Source organism: Lonchura striata, chromosome 1A (assembly GCF_050655825.1).
Source record: "Lonchura striata isolate lonStrDom1 chromosome 1A, ASM5065582v1, whole genome shotgun sequence".
Taxonomy (NCBI): Eukaryota; Metazoa; Chordata; class Aves; order Passeriformes; family Estrildidae; genus Lonchura; species Lonchura striata.
In genome coordinates this window covers 52034814-52057962 of record NC_140741.1, presented here as the reverse complement: position 1 = coordinate 52057962, position 23149 = coordinate 52034814, and the positions used below count along the sequence as shown (strand labels likewise).

The following is a 23149-nucleotide window of genomic DNA, read 5'->3' as shown; positions in this document are numbered from 1 at the left end:
CCAGACTGCCCTTCCCTCTCTGCTGCGCTGTCCTGCTGTGTCAGGAAAGCAGCTGGACTGGAGTGCCTGCTCCTCTACACAAGCATTGCCAGTCCTGTTCTGAGTGCAGAACATGAGCTGGCCTATGGCACTTGCTGCACAGTTTATGAAAAGCAGTGGTGGAGGTTACTTGCCTACACAAGGGAAGCTCAAACAACCAACAAGGTCAAGACAAAACAGGCTTTTAATGCAAAAAATGTCAAATCTAATTAAATCAATAAGCAACCCAGATATATGATCAACCATACTTTTGCTATCTCATTTCCACCTATTTAGGAATTTTAACTTTCTTAACAAAAATGTTACTGATACTCCTGGTGCTGTTCTTTAGGAGAAAAATTCCTGGAGTTGTCATGCAACACATGGCTCGAAGTACAATCTAGAACCTTTCACTGGAGGTTGAAATGAATATACAGTTTCGTTTTCTTCGCCTCATTACTAGTTCATTAAACGGTGATGGGCTCTAAGTAAAGGAGTCAAGTGTTCAGAAAATTTCTCAAGGATAGGAAAACACCAGAACAGATGGCTTAGGAAGGTACTTGGTCTTTGTCAACAGAAGCTAAATGACTCCCAAGAATAACATGGGTATTGCTGGTGCTGCCTAAAGGCAGGAGATTATTTTAGCCCCATGAAGTCCCTTTCTACATTACTCTGTGTTTCTGCAACTCAGTTTATCCCTATATCTCCAGCTCAGTGTAAGGGTGACTTTCAGTCTATCTTTGGGTATCTTTGAATTTACTGTCATTCTCAGCTAATTTCTTCATGAAAATTTGGGCTATTGCATTATTCAACTTCTAAAGTATATCAGAGACTTCCAGCATTTCTAATTTTTTGTCACCTCTTCAACTATTGGCTAAAAGAACAACAAATTGTTGTGCAAGAGCTTTAATAATAGAAAAGGTAAACAATTTTTACTTTAGGAAGACCATTCTTTTGCATACTGGAGTCCATAATGTCATGGTTTTCCAAAGGAAAGGGTTTCCATACCACGCACAAACTGCTCTACTTTACAAGCACCATAAATACCCAGGGTGCTAGAATAAGGTGCCAGTCTCCAGGGGAATTCAGGATTCCACCCCAAAAGCTTAGGTCATTCAGTCAAACAATAGGCAGTAGTAGAAATAAGGTGGGAAAGGAGAACCAAAGAGAAGGGCAACTTAAGAGAATTTTAAAACTACATTACAGTAAAATGTCTCACAACAAATTTTTAATGACTTGTCCACTTAGATTTAATAGCAGGAGATACATGTCTAACATTTTCTTGCATAAAAAAGAGATTTTTTTGAAACTAATCTTTAAGATAATACAGCTGGCCACTTCCTAGTTAAAAGCCATACTCGCTTTTTGGAACCATGAGACTGAAAGTCATAATTAAGTGCAATTTAACAATGAGGACATTACTAAATGCACTAAGTGTTATACACTTACTTTTCAACCTCATAGCAAAAAGAATGTTTATTCTCTTATGTAATAAAAATAATTAATGTGTTTTATCCTATTATATGACAGAAACTTAGGATTCTGCTTGTCTGTACTCTGGTTATATTTCAGAAAATAATCAAGTAATACTCAATTTAATTGCGTGACTGTGAAAGCAAGGCTTTAGCTCTATTTTTTTACTTTCATTTTAATTTCTTCAAATTTTCAAATGAACTTTGAAGTCAATAATACTAGTTTAATGTCATGCAAATATCACAGTGATGTTTCAGTTTGTTACCAGTTTATTACTTTTACAGATCCATGCACTTTTTGTGCTGAAAATAATTGTTTATTCCCATAACACTAATGGTCCTGAAAGCTAAGTTCTCAGTTGAGGCAGAGGTTTTAGAGGACTACAGAATACCAGGCAAGAACTAGTGAAATCTTAAATAGCTATGCCTGAAATCTCTACCTTCACCAGTGCTTAGTCATCTATGAACATCACAAGGTGCTGGAAGGGGAATGGTGACAGTCTTCATCTATACTCTGATCTATGCACAGCTGATACACTGTCAGGAGACCACTGGCTACACACACAGTGAAATAAAATGGAAACCTGAGAAAGAAAAAGTAGCACTCCACATGAGATTAGTAGCAATTACAGCAATTTGCAAAGCATTATTTGTCTCCTCAATCTGAAAGTGCACACAGGAGGTGTCAAGGGAGGAAATGGAGACAAAAGGAAGGAGTAGTGATTGATCCTGACACAAACTACAATAGAAGTTTTTAGATTTTATACTTGGATTTGACTTCTGCCAAGTTCAACAGTCTGTTTCTGGGCACCAAATCCAAAAATACAAGCTGATAAAGCAAAAAAGGACAGAGAGAATGAAGGGAAATAGGGCAGAAACCAGCCCATACACCTGCCCTCCATACCCCAGGCTGGGCATTGACAGTGTAAGCCTGAGCAGAAATTTAGGTGAGACAAAGACTTGGGCAGCAGTAAGCAGGAGCACAAATCGTTTACATAAAAATATTTTGTCATGTTTGCTATGACATTCAAATAAAATAAACTGTGGAAGTGGTGGAAGTCATCTCCTGCCCAGATAGTCCCAAATACCAGCCAATTGGAACAGTAGTAAGCTGGATATCTGATGGCTTTTAGCTGTTACTGTGCATCTGCAACAATTTATAGAACAATAGTTTCAAAATTAGAAGTGTGATACCACTGGAATTTAAAAAGAAAAAAAAAAATGCAGAGTTGAACTGTGGAAAATATGCATTTGGCTTGTGCTTCAGATTGTTCCAACAAAGCTTACCCAGGGGGGCAAATGCAGCCACTTGCACAGGGTGGTGAGGGGACACAGGAGAAGTTCATGGCAAGGTTCGCACAAGAGATCCCACAATTCACACCCGATGCTGGCAACCCAGGCAGAGGAGATCTGCAGTCATAGTAGATTTTTCCTTCAGGGCATATGTGAACTTCAAATACAAAATGAAGGTTAAATAAGATTGACTCCTCTTTTACATTGAAGGTTTTCTATTTCTTTTTGTTCACAGTCTATTTATTTGGATACAAGGGAAGGTTACATTACAGTTCATATAAGAATGCAATTGGACTAGCAGTCTATAACATATCTATATTACAGACACATAAAATTAATATATGTTCTAATGTAAAAAAACAATAATATTAAGCATCTGGATGTAGACATCCTGGATCTCACACAGTCCATTCTTAATGACAGAGCCATTATACCTTAGGCAGAAAAAACCCTTAGAAGAGGCATCATTTTCAAGGTATTTCTAAATCCATTAGAAATGCATTAAAAGTTTACTTTCTAGAAATCAAGACCTTAAAGCTTCCAAAACATGGACAGTGAGCCTAATTATATGTATTCTCATGAGAACACGTTGACCTAGATGTCACATGCAATTATTTATTTCTTTTAATTTCCGAAGTGACTGAGTAGTAGAACTTCCACTACAGAAAATAAGGGTAAACCCCCTAGACTACTTGTGCTCCTAACCTCCTATTTTAAATATTTTATGATATAAAGTATCCCATCATTTAAATACTTATGAGGAGAAAACCAAATTGCTATTCAATATCAAATTCTCTATTCATGCAAATTTCATATGGGATAAGACTGTAAATTACCTATGTTTTCTGTAGTGGTTTCAATACATTTCACTGTTCCATTCAAGCATTGACTAGAAAAGAAAGCTCATGTTTATTCGAGGGAAAAATGTTTTGTAGTCACCATGTTAAAAAGGATTATACAATTCAACCTAATTTGAACAACAGAAATTAGGAGGAGAAAGAGGATTAAAATCCAAAAGCTTGAGTTCCGCTCAATATTTTCTTGGTAGTTTCTAATTCCTGATCTGTAGAGAGGGCCTAAATTCATAATTTATGTATTATGTAATTTCCTAATTTCCCCTGAAATAAAAAAAAAAAGCTGAGTATGTCAACCCCTGTGATAATGGAGGGCCAGGTGATTTAGGATGCAGGCAGTATAACACAAAACCTTATCCACCATAGCTTACAGAATATTCCAGGTATTTTGTTAAAATAATCAGGTACATAATCCAATTTATACTAGGCTCTCTTTTACTAAGTGTGCAAAAAAAAAAAAAAAAAACAAAAAACAAAAAAAAAAAAAAAAAACAAAAAAAAAAAAAAAAACAAACTTGATACAATAAACTTTCAATCTACATGAGAAAAATTCTCAAACCACTTAAAGATGTGTCCAAACTGTGATACAAGAAGGATAAAATTCTTGCACTCAAACCTACCAGGACCCTGTTGGCATAGGAAGGATTTCTCCAGGCTGGAGAGCTCTGCCTTTGTAATGACAATGACAGCCAGATCTGTTAAAAGAATATTCTTGCATTTAGGTAGAAAAGCAAAGAAATGGGATTTAAGGGCCCACTATTTATCAAGCTGTTATGATATGGAGGTCTCATCATAACATTAACTTAATTCATTAACTAGATCCTTATATGTACAATATTCTTTGAAAGACAAAATCTTAAAGATGATACTCAGACTGTGTTGAAGTCAGTGGCAAAACTCGTATCATCTTCAACAAAGCCAGGATTTTCCTCAACCTCTGTACTTTTTATTTGCTGTTTCTAATATTAAATATTAGAAACAGCAAATAAAATTTTATTTATTTTAATTAATATTAAAAATTTATGTGCATTATTCTAATAAAAAGTACTTTTTCTTCTCAGTTATGGGAGTAGAATGAAAACATGCAGTTCCAATTCAAAGTATTGTTAAAATCATGAGGTAGAGCAATTATCATAGCAAAATCCATTAACTCTGTGATAAGAACCAGACAGGTTAGAAGTAGCTAGAAACCAGGTAAAAATATGTGAATAAGAAGTTAGTTCCCATTCGTGAATAGTTTAAAACTGTCTTTGTCCCTACAGTATGAACTTTACTGATCTTTTCAAAATATATGTTGCAATGAACAGAAACAATTCTGTAACTACCTGTGGTGGTAAGCTGTAAAATTTTGGGTGTACAACATAAAAAACTGGTTTCTCTCACTGACCATTTCCTCCCATCTAACTGAAGAGGTTTGCAATTCAAGACAGAAAAAACGACACTTCTAGCCACTCTTCCCATACTATCTCTTACTTTTTGGATTGTTGCTTTATAGATTCCTTCTCGGTTTTTTTCAAATGTTAAAATAAGTTTTTCACATGAAAATGTTATTCCATTAACTTAAAAAGTTTCACTACCCTTCTCTAAAGCAGTTTGACATTTCTGCTCTAAAGTGAAGCAGATGTATGTACACAGAGAAACAGATGAGACCTCACTTTTGATTATTAAGACAGAATATTAAATCTTCACATATTGTTTGTTATTTTCTCTAGGCAGTCTACATCTTGAGGGAAACAACAGAAAAGCTACTTTAAATCTTGCTGGAAAGAAATACATATATTCTATTTTTTTATTACTTACATTGATACACAAAAATTGACCGACTCTTCAAAATACTTCCCATCAGGACAATTACATCCTTCTGCACAGTCATCAGCACAGATATTTACCATAGAAAGTGAAGCACAGGAATGTTTACAAAAAGAAGAGCACTGATGATAAAGCATACCACTGTGACACATCACAGCTGGAGGAAAGAGAGGGAGAAAGAACAGCATACTCTTAAAATGTGAAAAATAGAAAACAAAGTAGTGTATCTTGGAAGTTAAAAAAATCAAAGGAAGGTGGTCTCTTGTTGCACTGGGTTTAGTTGAAAAGCATGAGAAAAAATATACTGTTTTACCAATTTCTTAAGTAAGAAATACTTAGATTGAAATGGGTTTTTGTTAAAATAATTATTTGACTGGAATCATCTGTTTTGCTTTCTATTCTTTCTGTATGTCAAATTGGGCATCTACCTAGTAATTCAGGCTTCCAAGAGGTGAAGAATGGTCTAGCTAAGGCTGAGGCATTGCTTAGAAACAGAAATACAGCAGTTGGACTTCAATAAACCTTGTGGGTCCCTTCCAACTCACAATACTCTAAGATTCTGTGAAATGCTTTGTTTTAAATCATTACTGTATCCTCCTTGCCAGTCACTGCCCACCCTGCCCTGCTCACCCAGGGAGACCCCTGGCAGCCCAGCTAGCCTTCCCTTAGGGAATGGCTCTACTCCTGCCACTCCCTGACTACTTTATCCTAATAGGGGCTTCCATGTGACTTAGGGCTTCAAAGAAAAAATTCCATTTCTCTCTGTGACTAATAGAAAGGGCAAACACTCTGCATGAGGTAGCTCAGGGGCTCCAACTCAGATGCCAAATTTAGAGGCTGTTACCATTCTCCCCTAGAACATCATTACACCATGGTGCAAATTCTATTTTCCAGGAAAAAGAAGCCAGCCCCTGTATTTTGTGGAGTGATTGAAATTTGTAGAGTTTTACACATTTCTGAAAGATAGTCCATTACGGAAATGTTACTCACCACAGTAAGACACATGAGATCTGAAGTCAATGATGACGCCGTGCTTGCCACAGACGTAAGCGTAGTGCGCCAAAGCGTTGCAGAGGCAGCTGCTTCCACACTTGCACGCATCGAAGCGGCAGAGCTGGTAGTACAGCCCTGGACTGATGTAGGCATGGCAAGGAGCAAACACGTCTTGGTTGATGATATCACAGTGAGATGCATACCCAGCTAAGAGAAGGTGACATTGTTTTAGTCAGATCCATTTTAATATAACAGTTAGTCAAATGAATAGCACTTAATATTAAAATCAAACATAGCCAGGTGTGCAATGAACACTTGCATACCATATCTGTCTGTAAAATTCTGCAGTTTAAAATTGATATTACAAGCAACTCCCTCCACAGCAAACTCCAATTAAGGTAAAAATTACTGTACTAAAACAGTTTTGCCTTCCTCTTATAGTGTAGGAAATTTAAATGCCAAAATAATATATTTCAAAAGAATAGTTAAAGAGTCCCCAAAAACTTGGAATATGGTTTTTCTCTTGACATTCATTTTGTTTCAACACCAACAATGGCCATGTACTTCCTGGCATGTGGTATCAGTAAGTGTGACAAAGCAGAGATTGAGGGCATGCAAATCCCAAACTGGCCATACACCTTCTAGCAGCAATAAACCCTCCTCCAGCCAGCCACTGAAGCAGACTACCACCACAAGTGGTGGAATAGCTAAGGAACTCTGTGATGTGGCTTATATTTAAGCTACTTTTGCTGCTAAAAGAATGCGCCTCTCCTTCAACCTCCATGTTCATTTCCACGTACACACATTGACAGAAGAATTTCACATTTTTGGATTCTCCCAGTAAACTAGGTTCAAGGACTGAACTTAACTCAGTTGAAAATTAACCTGACAAAATAAATAACCAAAAAAATAATTATTTTTCCTCGTTAATCAGATCACTATAATCTCAGACCTAGAAAAGATGTCTGCGCTTGTAGCGTGGTATGGATCACTTCACTCTCCACTGCTTTTTCACAGTGATTATTAGAGCATCATAGCAAAATTTGGGCTGGAAAGAACCCTCAGAAAGTCATGCAGTCCACCCTCCTGCTCTAAGCAGCTCACATTTATGCCAAACTCCACCTCCATTGAACTAGAACAGAACTGCAGGTAAGGCATGAAGGCTCTGAGCTGTTCTGGCTGAGAGAGCTGGCTGTCTAGAGAAGACAGACAACAAAGAGGGTAGAAAAACTCCTATAATTCCCCATATTGTTAGAAATTTATTGTTATACCAGCCTTGCTTCAACAGGCTTTAAATATGGATAAATCCCACATCCCTAGTGAGATATGATGTCTGAAAAATTAAAAATATTAGACCACATTCTGTCAGAATTGGCAACAACAGTCTACCCATTGTCTTCATTAATTGAAAAGAACAGCAATGCAAAAAGGAGACAGTGAAAGTTCAACACAAACCATAGGCATGCCAACCAGCCAAAATTAAATCTTGGCCCAGGAATTTGAACAAATTCAAGGCTCTCAGATTCTTTGCATCAGTTTTTGTCAGAGAACATAGATGGAGGATAAAGAAATTTTTAATGCAATAAGCATGGAGAAGCCAGAGACAGGACTTTTGATCTCAACACTGTCTCCTGGACTTTCGATCTCAACACGGACTCCTGGACTTTCTTTAACAAACATGTATCAATCTTTCCTCTCACTGGTATAATTTACAGGACCATATATAGCAAAAAATCTGCATGTATAATAGACAGCAGAATTTTGTTCTCATTGCCAGTACACCCATCACTAAATGATCAACTAGCTTTTATTTATCAAGTACTTACTTCATTTTACATACTAAATGTATGGGAAAATGTTCTTTGCCTATGCCAAAAAAACCAAAAAAAGTTAAAAAGGAAAAGAAAAGAACGTGTACATCTAAACTTGAAGCTGACATAATATTAAGATACAGCTAAGTGCAGACATAATATTAATTATATAATATTAAGATACAGCTAAGTGCAGACTCCCATGTGAAAACATACCATTTTGCTGATTCACGTTGCAGGGATCAACCACAGGGATATTGATAGGCATGGAGCAAGCTGAGGAAACCTTCCATGCATTGGCATGAAGTTGTGGGGTCCCTTCTATCATCCCTGCTGGAGATCTGAAAAGGAAAATATCAGCACTGCAAGCATCCTGCTGACCTTAGGGTGTACATCGGTAAGGATGCAAGTTCATTAAAAAGACTTAAATGTATAGTCACATTGAACAATCAACTTGCCAAAAGAACTTCCATCTCTGAGATATAAAAGAAGAGAGGGCTTGTGAAACTTTTTCCTCAATATTTTTTTCAAGTTAAAATGTTCCCACCCTCCAAGTCTGTTGTGCAGACAAGTTTTGTGACATTATAGCTTGAGGAACTTTGGAGGAAATAAGGTTAAAAAGTAAGGAAAGTGTGCCCTTCTAATTTAAATACTCCTGTGGTTCAGAATTACATTTTTTTACATTAAAACTTCATGTGGGGAGGAAAATCAACCAGTAGTAAGTGTCAACCATGTGAGGATGATATAAGTATTATCACCCACTCTTTTTCTCAGTGCTCATATATTTGCTCTGAAGATAAGGGAGCAACAGGAAAGGGAAAAGTGCATTCAAATATCATCATCCAGTAACTTCTAAAAATAATATGGTAACTTCCTATAATTACTTAGCAAAATATCTTAGAATGCCTACATTTTTGACTTTCATATTTATAAAAGTGACTGCCATTTTAATTAAGACACTTTATATTGGTTAGTTTAATAAAGTTTGAGCATGTTAATGAAATTAAATAATCAGATGGTTATGTTCAACAAAACTTTTCACTTGTTATTAAGTACAATATAAATGCACATCATGAAACTTACAGAAAATCATCTCTTAAATTTCCATTGTAAGTTCCACATAGTCCTAATGTTCTTCTCTTCCAGCTGACATCAACTTGAACATAGATCCTCTCTCCATCTTTAGCAAACAGTATCTTTAAACCAAAACTAGTTTTCAGTTGAACAAAGAAAGAAGATATATTCTGAATTTCAATAGCCCCTGAACATAGAAAAAGAGGAAGAAAAACAGTCATTGAAACCCAACTTCCAGGTTGTACTGGTTTACCCATTAAATAAAAAAACATATTTGAAAACTCAGACATAAAATGAAAAACTATACACAACCTCACCATCAGCCAAATATCCTTACCCATTCTCCATCTGAGCTTATTTCCAGTAACAACATAAATCAGGAATTCCAGCTACTGTTGACATTAATAAAATCTCACACCTTTCTGTACCTGTGAGTTAGCTAGAAATCATGCTTGCACCTCTCTTTGTTTGTTGGGTTCTTTTTTATTTTAGAATAAAACAATGCAACTGCAAGCCTCTGGCAATGAGAAGGTATTCAGGAACCACTTGTTTCTTAGTCTCCAGTGATATTACAAGAGTAATTAACAGATGCCTGTACAGTGTGTTGAATCCTTAGGTAGCAGGTTCTCTCTTACCACTATTGACATCAGTATAGCTACTTCCTTGGACTGTATGTGAACTGAGCCCCTATCAAATTTCCAGCTTTCCTTCCCAGCAAATCTGTTATGTGAGGAAATGGAAATTTCACAGTCACAGCATTCATTTGCTACACATTGTTGGGCTACTTGCAGCTGAAGGCTTAAAGTAGATCTGCCCTCATAAGCAGCCTCTACACACACAGACTCAGGTGCATAAACTAAGAGAGGAGGATAAAATCCTTAAAGATGTCCTTAGGTGATCAGACTTACTAGATACACACAATAATCAAGAATGTGACACCAAAATACTTTTCATAGATTATATTTGTTGCAGACTATGAAAAGAGACAAGAAAGTGAGTAGGGGCCAATTCAAAAGCAATAAAATTAAGTTACCAATCAAATTCTGCAGCAGAATTATAAACATAGAGCATAACTGAGCTATGAATTTCATTGCCATAGGAAACTGTGAATGCTAAAAGCAGCACACTGTGACTGGACAAATACAATGAAGAAAAGACATAACTGCAATCACCAGCACAGGACTCCCTAAAATCTGTTTTGCTGAAGGCTAGGTAAGAACTTTACTCTCACTTTACTATTTTAGAAAGAGACTAAAATTCCATTAACTGGTCAATGTAAATTTCAAAATTTAGCAATATTATTTCTACCTTCAGTGCTTAACTTTATAGCATGCTTTTAAGGTTGGTTTATTTTACTATCCTTTCCAAAACCGTGAAGTAAACTGTCTGAAATCACAACATAAGTCAGCAGTGAAATCAATATAAATCCCATGGAGCACATGGATTCTATTCCATTCCATTTAGTCTAAAAAGATTTAAACAAGCTAGACCTTAGCATCAAGGTCTCTTCACCTCTTTTCTTTTTCTCACCTCTCTCCCCCTAAACACAAACAAAATGAGTGGAATTTCTAGGTACTCTGTAAGATAAGAAATGCAAAGAAATGAAGGCAAAATGAAGAACTGTTTTACAGATGATAAAAGTAAATTTCTATAACTGTTACTAATGTACTAAGAAGTAAGTGATTGTATGCTTTTATAAGTTATGTTTAAAGAAATCCCTTTTTCATAGATTGATATTATTAAAAAGTTTTGGAGCATATAAGAGACAAAATGTGAACTATGGTAATATTCCTCTTCATGCACTTCTTACCATTGAGGTTAAAAATTTGGTTAGGGACAGTTTGGATTTGACCATATCTTGTGAGAGTTACTTGTTTCCTCTCATCATCTTCAAGAACCAGTGTTATAGATTCAATGCAGGCGTGGTCAAAGTTCTGAGTAGAAACAAGTTTCACCATCAGAAAGAGGCAATGGACATTCATATTACCATGGAAAACAGAACCAAACAAACTGGGGGGAGGGGAAGCATTAAGAAAGGAAGTATCAGAACTGTCAACAGGTAAATCAGTTGTAAATTATCACTCAAAGCATTATACAAGGCACTCAAAATTGTATGTATAACATCATAAAACATTGCTTATGCATAATCTTCATATGCTATGAGAATACCTTTTAGCTGTTACGGCAGTATTATAGCAAGTGGGCAAAGGTCCCCAGGTACTGTTACTGGGTTGAAATTCCATATATGCATGGTCATCTTGGGTACTGCTCATTGATGGGTTAGCCATTGGTAAAGAAAGTCTGACCTGATCTAAATCAAGCTGCTGCAATCAGAGCACAAATGCAGCAACGCAGGAAAAAGAAGCTTTGGCACACATAAAATGTAGTGATGATCTCTGATTACAGACGAAAAGGACATAAAAAAGGACATAAATTGTCCAGTATGATATTACAATAATTTATAAATATCTGACTATTGAAAAAATTGTGACCTATAAACCATGTCACATGCATCATTTTAATGTGCAATCCAGGCAGAATTTATGAACCTAAAGACAGGACAAAAGCCAACACAGAATTAGCTGAAACCAAGCATCTTATGCTCCCCAGGGACCCCTCTGGTTTCATCTACAAATTTTTCAACGTGCCTGGAGTTCTACAAAGGGTTATTACTGGTGCAACCTTATTTTTCAGTGGCTACCTAACCAAACATTTCATGCTTGAGGCCACCTGAAATGGAGAAACAGCTGTTTCAACACCTATGCAGGAGAAGGAGGTGCTTACAAGAAAGGCAGAGGGGCACCAGCTCATAATCAAGCTTTTGAAAGGAGGACATGAGAGACAGTCCCAGAGCAAGGCACTGCTCCTTGCTGAGGTGTTCAGACATCCCTGTCCTCAGCACATGGTCAGCTGTGAGTCACAGTCTCAAGACTCCTTCTCCTGAGAGCCTAATAGCATCATTAAATCCACTCTCACAGGTAAGTACTTTTATAAGCACCTTTATTCCTAAAACCTATTGTTGAATGTCTGCCAAAATATTTTCTAACAAGTATGTGTGGTGCCTAGTCTCATAGATGGTTTTCTAAAAGGCATTAAATATGTTATATCAAATAAAATCTAGAGCTACCAAAAAAAAAAAAAATTCTTGCCTAAATAGTGATGTATTAAACCTACAGTTCTGTCAAATGCAGCTTTTCCAAAGCCTGACATCTGTTGGTTCCATAACTAAAGGTGTTTACAAAACTTTAATGTGCATAAATTAGTAATTCTTTAGACTTGATCCCTCTAATGTTGCAATAGCTTTTACAAAGGGCAGTATAACATGGAGCAACACAAACAATTACAAAAAAAAGCTGTAAGATGGTTTCAGCTTATATTTTCTATTTAACATTACCAAGTAGTTTACAGTAGAACTTACAGAAGATTGCCTGAATATAGATTGTTTCAACATTTCAAAAAAATGTGGCTTACCTGTCCACAAGGTGCTTTTTGTAAAGTGATTGTGAATTTGTTTTTTCCAGTGCCTTTTACCAAAATGTACTGGCAAATCCCCAGAAAGGTAAAATGACGTCCATCAAATGTCGTGAAATGAGAGCTGCCTGTGATGGAGCACTCAGCTTGAGAGAAAGAGTATAAAGAATGCTCACTTACATAACAATGTATCATTATTCTGCAAATCATGTAAGAGAGGGGGAAAAAAAAGGAATTTTCTCCTGATTTCTAATTATACAATCCAGACTAACTTTAATTTAGCTAACAATAATGGCATTTAGAAACAAATTTTGCTAGAAACATCTATTTCCAATAGATATCATCTCATAAAGAACACATCCATGTGTGGCATCTTTTGGTGCTAACTAGGTGAGATACCTATGACTAAAATACAAAAGACTTTTCTCTTTACTACAATTCAGAAGCCTCCTAGAATCTTATTGTCAATTTTCCCCATGACTCAGTATGAAAGAGGACAAGCTTATTTCTCCATCCTTCTAGGTATTTATGGAACTGCTTCTTACCACAGGTGTAAAGGGGATGCAGGTGTCATGAGGGAATATATTTTTGAGGTTTTTCCAGAAGCAAGTCTCCAGGTCATTCCCACTTACCACACTTTCATTCACACCATGGGATAGCATCAGAGCACACAAACTAGATCCATTTTGGCTGCAGGATGTGCTCTGTTGGAGCACATCTAACCTGCTTCCACTGCTAACAGCAACTCTGTCCCTAGGACCAGGCCAAAGTAGTCGTAATGAACCCCCCATGTGCATACAACACACACAAGACATAAAGAGTGCTTCTCAATGGAAATTGTTTTACATTACAGATCCACACTGTCAAGCCCTGCTTAGCAACTGTTGAGCCTTGTTACCACATTCAAAGAGAGTGCCTTAATTTTTAAAATAATCTCTCACAAGCTTCATAATATAACCTTGTCTGAGGTTATATGATGAACTATCAAGGGAGTTTTACCACCTGCCTGCTGCATGTTCCTCCATGTAACTCACTACAGAGACATGCTATCTTTAAAGATAAGGATGATTATTCAAACATGAACTGCTAGTACAAGAGAGAAAATCCAGCCCACAGCATCAGAATGATGGTTTTATTACTTACAATAAAGTTGCAGTGAAAGTGAGGAGATCCTTATACCTGGCCTAGGTATTGCACAGGCAGTAAAAATACACTATCTGTGGCAAATAACACTAAGCATAAACAAGAGATAGAAAACAACACATGGATATAGCACAGAGGTAGGGGAAGCACGTAAGAAAATGCAGGATGAGTACGATCAGGCAAATAACAGCTTCGTTCCAGCTGGCCCACAGCAACTGTCAATATCCAGCTTAATCTTTCTTTCTAAAGTGGCAGCCAAAAGCCTTGGATCATATATGGTTCTGTTGTCTTTAGAAAAGTTTATCATTTTTGTTACGAAGTAAGAAAAGAGTAATGAAATACAAATACCTGGACAATCATGATCAGTGCAGTTCCAAATGCCACCAACACAAATACTAAAAAGGAAAATCACAAAACAGAGTAATAATGTTCCGATCGTTAGCAAAATAAGTAGATTTGAGTAAATTAATATGCCTTGAATTCACACAGAATACCCTGTATATTTTAGTGATACACAGGCCTCAGACTGTAAAATGTAATCAGTAACTATTATTTAAAATTTAAGTGTGACTAAGTTAAACTAACTATGGACAGTAATCCTAGAGAGATGAAACACACAGGCTTTCACATACCAGTTGCTACATTCTTGTTCAATTTTTGAGCCTACAGGGAAAGTGGTTCCATGATAAACACAAGGACAATTCGACAAAGAGATACAAGTTCCATTTTCCATAATGAGACCTGTTGGGAAACAAGTTAATTAATGAGATAGAAAACAAATTAACAAACCCCAGATCACTGCTCTTCCCTCAAGAGCAGTGAGGGACTCAAACATTCCAGGCTCCCCGGAGGTGATGTTATCAGTCTTAAACAAGGACCAGCAAAAACATTTGCCCAGAGGGTGCAGAGAGCCCAGACCTCAGCTCACTAATAAGAAGTTGTCACTGTAAGTTGTTGCTTTATGAAAAATGTTTGCCTTAAGCATGTAAAACTGTACAGACTCAAAAATGAAAAGATTCTGAAATCTCACTATCTTTAGTCTGTCTAGAACTAGGATGGTTCATAGTGCAGTCAATAATTTTTGTCCCATACAGGTCTCAGAAACTTTGTTTTCTTGTACAGAGCATGACCCATTCTGTTTAAACAAAATTTCTGCAGATTTTTTTAATAATTCAAATAAAGTAGACTAAATCTTTGCAATATCTTATTGTAGAAAACACTAGTAACAGTTCCAGATTTGAACTGATACTGCATGCTGAGACATCTTTGTATTCTAGGTAAATGTTTATCACACAACAAAGGCCACAATCACTGTGACAATAACAACATCTAGAGCAAAATTTACAATAGCAATAATTTTCAGGCATTAACTTTAACCATAATCTATTTAGACATCATTATGATGTTGTAATACTAGCTTTACACATATTTTTTGAAATAACATTGACAATATTTACCATCTGGACAGTAACAGCCATCTAAACAGTGCAGATTGCTGCCAAGACAATCCTTTTCAAATGTGCAAGTTGGTGGACAACAACTGATACAGTCACGGTGAACAAAGGTGTCTTCACACTTCTCAGCTAAAAAAAAACCCCATGGTATACTGAACATTAGTGCAATTTCTCTTTCCATGCTATAAAATCCATTTCTATCAAATAAACATTGTGCAGCTCTTCTGATATAGATAGGGAATCAGATCAAGTAAAATGGATGTTTTGGAAGAGTTTTAACTGATGTACTATGGTGAAGCTCTTGTCAATATTTAAGTCTTTCTTTAGTAAATCCTTATATCATCTCTCCAAAATAAGTTATAGCTTCTGTGACATTCTGTGAATATGTTCATATCTCAGCTAGTTCTAAGCCTTGTGCAAGAGAATGAGCTGCAATTGATGTGTGGTAGTGATAACAAGAAGGAAGTGGATTAACTACATTAATTCTGTTATAGGGCCAGTAGAGGCTGAGAGGTCTTCTGGGACAAAGAGCAGCAGCAAATCTCCACAGATGTTTGCTTTTTGTCCTAGAATATGATTAGCACACATAATGTTTCAAGAAATCCTCAGAAACATGAATTTTGTATGGATCTAAATCATAGCACAATGGAATTAAAATATTCCTCAAGCAAGTCTTCATTATTTCCCAGCAAGAGTGAAACTGGCTGATCAGTTTGAGTATCAGGTTTGAGTTCTACAGGGAAAAATGTTGTCAAGATGGAATATTTGAACTTAATACATGGGATATCTCAAAGGTCATGTAGTATGCTTTATTGAAGAGTCTTACTACAGGCAGGAAAGTCATCCCTCCAGTCCCGCACCGGGGACCCAGCGTGAGAACATGCTCTAGCATACTCTGTCACTGCCCTGCAGTATGTTTCATCATCATCCACTCTGAAATGATAAAATAAGAGAATAATCAAGGAATACAAATCCAATCTACAAATTTCTGCCATGTGACACAGCACAGGATATTTCACACATAGCTGACAGCACTCGATCATAAAGGCACACAGGGAAAACATAAAAAGGAATGAGCTATACTGAATACACTATTGTGGTTTTATCATTTGATCTCATAAAAAGGTATTTCATTTTAATGTTACAACAATGAATAAAACCACTAATCTATTAGTTTTTAAATCTATTTTTTAATCTATTATTTTTAAAAAGAGCTGCTTGAAGTGAAAAAGAAACAGGACCTTTTCTTGAACTCAGCAGTCTCAAGATCCCCATCTAAGGCTTCTCCTCCTGCATGATGCAAAAACTCAGACCTACACTTACAAAAGACATCCTGGTTCAAGTGAGAACTTCAAGTCTCCAGTTGCCTTGAACTTAGACAAGAAGAACCGTATTAGTGGACTCCTGACCTTGTGCTGAAGTTCTGAGTCAGAAGTATTATCCACTGAATACTGTGGACAGACTCAGGGATTTACAGCACAGTCTTGAGCAAAGACAAGATTTCTGCCTTATTCTATACAGAAGAAGCTGTACAGTGCATTTTTACCAGAATCAAGTAAAAAGATATTCATTAATATTTAGGCAAGTTCAAATTTTATTCAGATGTAAGTCACATACAGTGAAATACCACCAAACTTCTGTTACTGTGAAAGTCTAACAACTTACATTTGTCGTGGAAGATTTGATGCCAAAATAAACTAGTCATAACATGACATTTCTATTATAAGCATGTTTATGACAGGTCATCAACTGAGTGTGCCTCTTAGCACACAGGATCATGCTTCCAAAATTAATCATCTTAAAATATGTTGTATTGTGTTTGTGTTCTGCTTTCAACACATCTATTATCAAATCAAACACCACTACACTCTTTGTTACAGTGATCAGAGTCTCTCCAACTCTCCCTATCTAATCCAATTAAATGGGTCTTAATAGAAAGAATACTTGGAGTATACTATGGCCACACAAAAAACCTTCATAAACTGACACTAATCCACAAGAAGAGTGGTCTCTTTTATAAACAAAATAAGCCTAAATTAATTAATTTCTGAGACATAGAAATGTCAAAGTTTTTAACATTCACAAAATTCATATCAACACACATCAGATTGTTCACAAAAAATCCAACCTTTCTTAACACCACAGCACTGATTCAATATCCTACTTGAAAAAAATTACTTTCATTATTCTTCAAAAGTCACAGTAAATTCCTGAGTTACACAGAGACCATACACAGGCAACTCATCTCTTTTCTGAGCAACACCAGTGTTTGCCTACAAACACAAATTCTTCTCTCTTGACTCTATGGTAAATCAGAAAACTAAATATTCGTCGAAAATTGAACTAAGAAGTTGTAATGGATTGTACTGAGGGATCCTTCTGTTTAGTCTTGTGATCCTTTCTGTGCACTTTTGATTAAACTGGTGATACTCAGAAAATTATATAGTCTGGAAAAAATCCTCCTATTTCTGACAATTACTTCTTCATTTGAAAATCTTACTAAAAAGAAAGTGGTAGATTGCCCAATTATCTCTTCAATTACTGGAGTACGGTTTTTAATTGAATGACTAGAATTAATCAGGATACCAGGTTGCCTACAATGCCAGCAGATGAGGGGGTGTGACTCCCATCAAAGCAAATGAGTTGAATTTCTTTTGGCAGTGCTGAATGTAAGTAAATGTCACCATTTTGTAAAAATTCTACTAATTTGAATAATTGTGGTTATTCATAAAAAGCTGTCCAGCTGTGTCTGACGAATAGCCCAGCTCCTCCAGTATTGTTGAGATTTCTTCCTAGCATCATCTCCACATAGTTCTGTTTATGGGCCTCCAGATAAAAGTTTCATGGGTTTTTGTGATTAGCAACTCACCTTTTGTCATGAGTGATTCTCCATGAATTTACCTTACACTTATTTGTCTAGTATTTCCTTGAATCTATGCAAGCTCTTAGCAATCAAAATATTCCTTGTCAGGCTGGTTCTGTGCCCTTTGTTCCTACACAAATCACCCCTTGAGAAACGCCATCTCTTTAATTTTCTTTTCCATTTCACTTTCATCTTCCCAACTTCCCACAATGTTCTTTAAATCTGGTCCCACACAAAAGTCTGAGCATTGATTTCATGTGTCAAGATTAAATACACAAGAATTCTAGTACTTACCTGCAAAGATCATTCATACAGCTTGAAATATAAGAATACGGATCTATACTTTCGTGACAGCTGAGAAAAGGAAACTGTAGGAATATTTGGCACTTGAAGAATATGTCCTGTGCATGAAAGAGAATCAGTAAATGGAAGTTAGCCAATATTTTCTGAACAGGCATCATTCTCTTTCACTTTGTTTCCCTAGTCTAAGGTCCTTTATATCCCCATTAAAATTTGAGCATGGTGATGTCTCAATTTATTATTATATCACCTTCATTATTCTTCCTAGAATTTTTCCTCTGTGCCTAGGTGTGCTTGACTGCATGCTGGTCCTAAACTACCTGGGATGAAAAAGTGTGAAATGGCAAAGAAAAGCATTTTGTGTCAATGCAGTAGCTGACCTGCAACTATTTCTGCAGTATTTCACAGTCACTAAAATAATGAGTTGCAAGATGCCAGAACTGGAAACTGAACCCAAGTTTAATGCAGTAATGAAGAGCTCTGCTCTGCCAGCAGACTGGTGCCACTTGGCACATCCAATCTGAGCCTTTGTACTTTTAAGCTAAATGTATGAACTTCAGGCACTCCCTAGCAACAGCCCTGATCCAAATCTTTCCCAAAGCCTCAACATTGTGTATATTGTTAGATTCTTGTACCATCAGTAGGCAGGGAAGATTAAGAAAAGACATGTATACATATGCATGTATCTATGCATATATATAAAACATAATTTATTTACCTCAGTGGATTCCGGGTTGGCTGAGCAAGGACTGGAAAAATCTGAGGCAGTAGGGACACAAACTATATCATCTGAGGCTTGCACAGCCCAGCTATTTGCAAATTCAGCAATGTCTTCTGTATATTCACCTACTGCATAAAAACATTAGGAGACAAGCAATAAAAATATTGTCAACACAAACACATAAGACAGCTTTGAAAATTTTAGTACTTTTTCAATGTGCTCATTACCTCAATTACAGGCGATTTCCAAGTACAAATCATAAAGAAAAGTAGTATCTTCCTTTTTTTCTTCAGGTTGCATTTTATACTACATATAAATAAAAATATTGAAAAATACGTGCCAAGGTTTCAGCTTGGGTTAAGTGCAATCACTGATAATTTCATAACGAATATAGAAATAATGACAAGTGTAAGGCATTGAATACTTAAGAAAAAATACATTTGTTTGAAGCAATTTAAGTCTTTCATCACGTTTCACAAAGGTCAGTTACTGCTATTATCTCCCTCCTTTCCCTTATTGTAGAAAAGCCCTACAACACACACACACAAGATGCCCAGCTCTCCTCACAGCACGAGCATGGAGGAATTAATGAACAAGATGCACAACTGGAAGTCATGGCAACAGGCTTAGATACATGAACATACAAGAAGGTTGGCAGTACAAAAACAGACACAAAATTTCTGTATACTTGCAGAAAGAACTAAAAATTGCATTTTCTCTAAATTCCTAATTAGGTTAAAAAGGTTATATTGCCTCCACTTTGAAGAACCTGGCAGTAATTGTCTGTACTATGGTTATCTATATCCATGCATCACTAGGAGACAAGATATTGAAATGAAATTAGCTAGAAGGTTTTTTTTTTTTTCCACAAAGCTGTACTATAGAAGACTAAATCTAACTTCTAGCACAAGAGGTACAAAGATGGACACTGCAATGTGGAAAGTCACAAAGTACACAAATGAGATATATGTACTTGGATCTCCACAAATAAATTACTATAAGATCCAGTTTGTTTTACTTAAGAGTGAGAGAGACTTAAAATATTTCTTCCTCTCTGACAGAGTAGTTCTGTATGCAGAAAACCCTTCCCAAACATAAAAGGCTGGGGGATAACTAGGGGCTTATTTGGTTTGTATAAGAGAGCGAGAAAAATCCTCATATTTTCAAGCTTGTTCTTGTTCCTTTTTTTTTCTTTCTCCACATTAGTTGCAAGTAGGACAAAAGTCCCCATGGAGTACTCCCTACCTAGGCTACAGAATACAAGTTTAAAAACTCATCTCTGCGCCTCAGACACAGCACAAATCAGCTCCTCATTCTACAGGGTAGTAAGAGGCCATTAGTCCATCATACCAACAAGGAGATACAAGGAACTCCCAGGAAACAGCTTGGAAATTTACTTATTTCAACTAGGATTTTTATAATGTTGCTATAAAAGAATGACTCAGGATGGTGTTCTTTCCTCCATCTTTAAACGTAGAGAAAACCATAAACATTTGTTTATGTATTCATTGTTTGAAGGTATTTTCATCAGGTAGTGTTGATGTTGAGGTGGTTGCGACACAAAGTATAGATGGTAAGCAGATTCACATGGCAACTTTTAATTGTCGAAGATAGCTGACCTTTTATGCACTTTCTAATTGTTTATACTTCTTCTACCCTAACTATTGGCCACAATAATTCAGCATAACACCATTGGTGAAAAGTAACAGTGACTTCAGCTAACTTTCTAAAAATACTTTGTCCAGCTGCAAAGTTCCCTCCTTATCTTTCTTCAGTTCCTCTCTTCTCATGGTCTCTTTGGTAACAGCTTGGAGAAGGCTCCTTAATCAGCTTCCTCTTGCTTCTCAGCTTCTTTAGTTAACAGGCCCACTGTTAGCCCCTTCCACAAGGTAGGATAAACATACCCCAAGTGTTTTGCTGAGTAAGAAGTTTAAATGCATGTTTAAATACTTTCTTGAACTAGGACCTTTTCCCATTGCTTCTTTAATGATGAGGAGAAGTCAAAGTAGAGCAGATATACTATTTTACTGAAATAAATGAAACAGGGCTGCCTTTTTACAGCATTATATTTATACAGCATTTGATTTAAAGTGAACATGGAAACTGATCACACAAAGTAAGGGTAAGCTATTTACTTACTATTTTGAAGTATCAGGTCATCATATTTATTGCCATTAAAATTTCCACAAAGGCCACAAGGTTTTCCCTTATGATCTTCTGTCAGCTTAATATAAATACCAGAGTTTCCATCCCAAGCAAGAGAAAAACCAAAGGTAGTCTTCACCAGAATATAGTCAGCCAGTCTCTCAATGAAAGCATTTCCAACTGTCTGAGGCAATATTAATCTGGAAAAATATAGTCTACATCAAAGATCTCGGATGAGATAAGGTTCATGCTAGAAAAATACCACATAAAACATCACCTTCTAACTCAACACTTTTTCCTGAGTGTACACAGTCACTCCATTCAATCCTTCATCATGTTTTTACTATCTTATGTTTACTTCTCTTTATCAGCCATCAAGAATGAATGCTTTCTGCTGTATCACCTATCAGTTGTACCAGTTATAGGCTTAAAAGAAAAATGCATCTTTGCTTTCAAAGCCTGGCACACTACATTGAGGAATACTTGAGTGCACAAGTATGCTGCATTGGGCAAGGAGACCACCAGCAGCCCTCTGGGCACTGGGTCATCACTGGGTTAGGCATCAGCAAAAGGAGGAACTTGCAGTACAGAAAACACCACTGACAAAAAAGTTGGAACTCTTCCTCCTTTGGTGAAAGACCACTGAACAATAATAGACATAGATCTAATCCTAGTCTTGCAAAGTTACTTCTGTTGGGTTGAACAGTATCACTGTAGCTACCATTCTCAGATACTAAAGGAATTCCAAAGGGGATGGCAAAAGCACCTCAGCAACTTTCTTAAAATTTCTGTACTTTATCAACCAGTAAAATAAACTTATGATAGCCTTAAGTGCATCTTTTTGCTTACAAAAATAAAGGTAAATTTGGAGGTTTGATGTACCTCAGGGATATTTTGTGGAGTTTTTGCCCCAAAGGGGCTTTATATCTTTGTTTTAATCAGTTCAGACACATCTAGAAGATCATGTCTTATATTAGCTATAGCTACCAAGAATAAATAATGATTGCCTTGTTCAAAATGCTATCAGTATGCACCAGGGATTAGATGGGACTGCCTGAAACAGACTTTGTCTGTAAAAAGAAGGAATAAATAATTGTTAGGTTACAGCTGAGAAGGTGAACACAGTACATGCAGGGAGTGTATTCACATGTATCACATCAGTACTGTCACAGCTGCTCAGATTAGAGCACTATCAGCCCCAATACAGAACAGCAAGGGATTCATAAAGGTACAGATCAATTTATTTTATCTGAATTGTGCAAGAATCATCTGTTTCCCAAACTCCGCATTACCTTTTTGCAATAAAATATTAAACTTACCATTAAAACACTTACCTGATTCCACTTTTTCTTACTTCATGTCCAGAAATCATTATTTCTTCTTGGTTTGAAAAAAATAAGCTGATAGACCTATGACAAGTATATACTGAACCATAACAGTGAGGACTGTTATGAACCTTTGAAGGAAAAAAATAGACACACAATAAGAAGAAATGCTTGTCCTCAATAATTTTGCACCCTTTTTATTAAATTAATATATGATATTTTACATTTTTATGCTCTAATTACTGAAAGAGTTTTAAATATAAATACCTAGAATATTGCAAAGTCACAATTACAAACATATGTAAAATTCAAAGTTCACATTACACAATACTACTGAGAAATACAGCAACTGTTTAATAGTGCATAGCATCACAGGCCTGTGGTCTAAATACTGGTTACAGCA

General features: G+C 36.3%; 1 protein-coding gene across 1 annotated transcript in view; it reads right to left on the bottom strand.

Moving 5' to 3' along the window:
* OTOGL (otogelin like) overlaps positions 1-23149 on the bottom strand; it is a 94844-nt gene that overhangs the window by 58372 nt on the left and 13323 nt on the right. Inside the window, exons 7-23 of the mRNA XM_085569748.1 lie at positions 22756-22877; positions 21416-21621; positions 19274-19404; positions 18550-18656; positions 16219-16325; positions 15396-15521; positions 14571-14679; positions 14287-14333; positions 12796-12941; positions 11135-11258; positions 9334-9511; positions 8467-8591; positions 6437-6646; positions 5438-5603; positions 4258-4332; positions 3620-3672; positions 2778-2940 (exon numbers count right to left, since the gene is read on the bottom strand). Of these exons, the coding sequence (XP_085425874.1) occupies positions 2778-2940; positions 3620-3672; positions 4258-4332; positions 5438-5603; positions 6437-6646; positions 8467-8591; positions 9334-9511; positions 11135-11258; positions 12796-12941; positions 14287-14333; positions 14571-14679; positions 15396-15521; positions 16219-16325; positions 18550-18656; positions 19274-19404; positions 21416-21621; positions 22756-22877 (2195 nt within the window). The remainder of the gene's footprint in view (positions 1-2777; positions 2941-3619; positions 3673-4257; positions 4333-5437; positions 5604-6436; positions 6647-8466; positions 8592-9333; positions 9512-11134; positions 11259-12795; positions 12942-14286; positions 14334-14570; positions 14680-15395; positions 15522-16218; positions 16326-18549; positions 18657-19273; positions 19405-21415; positions 21622-22755; positions 22878-23149) is intronic.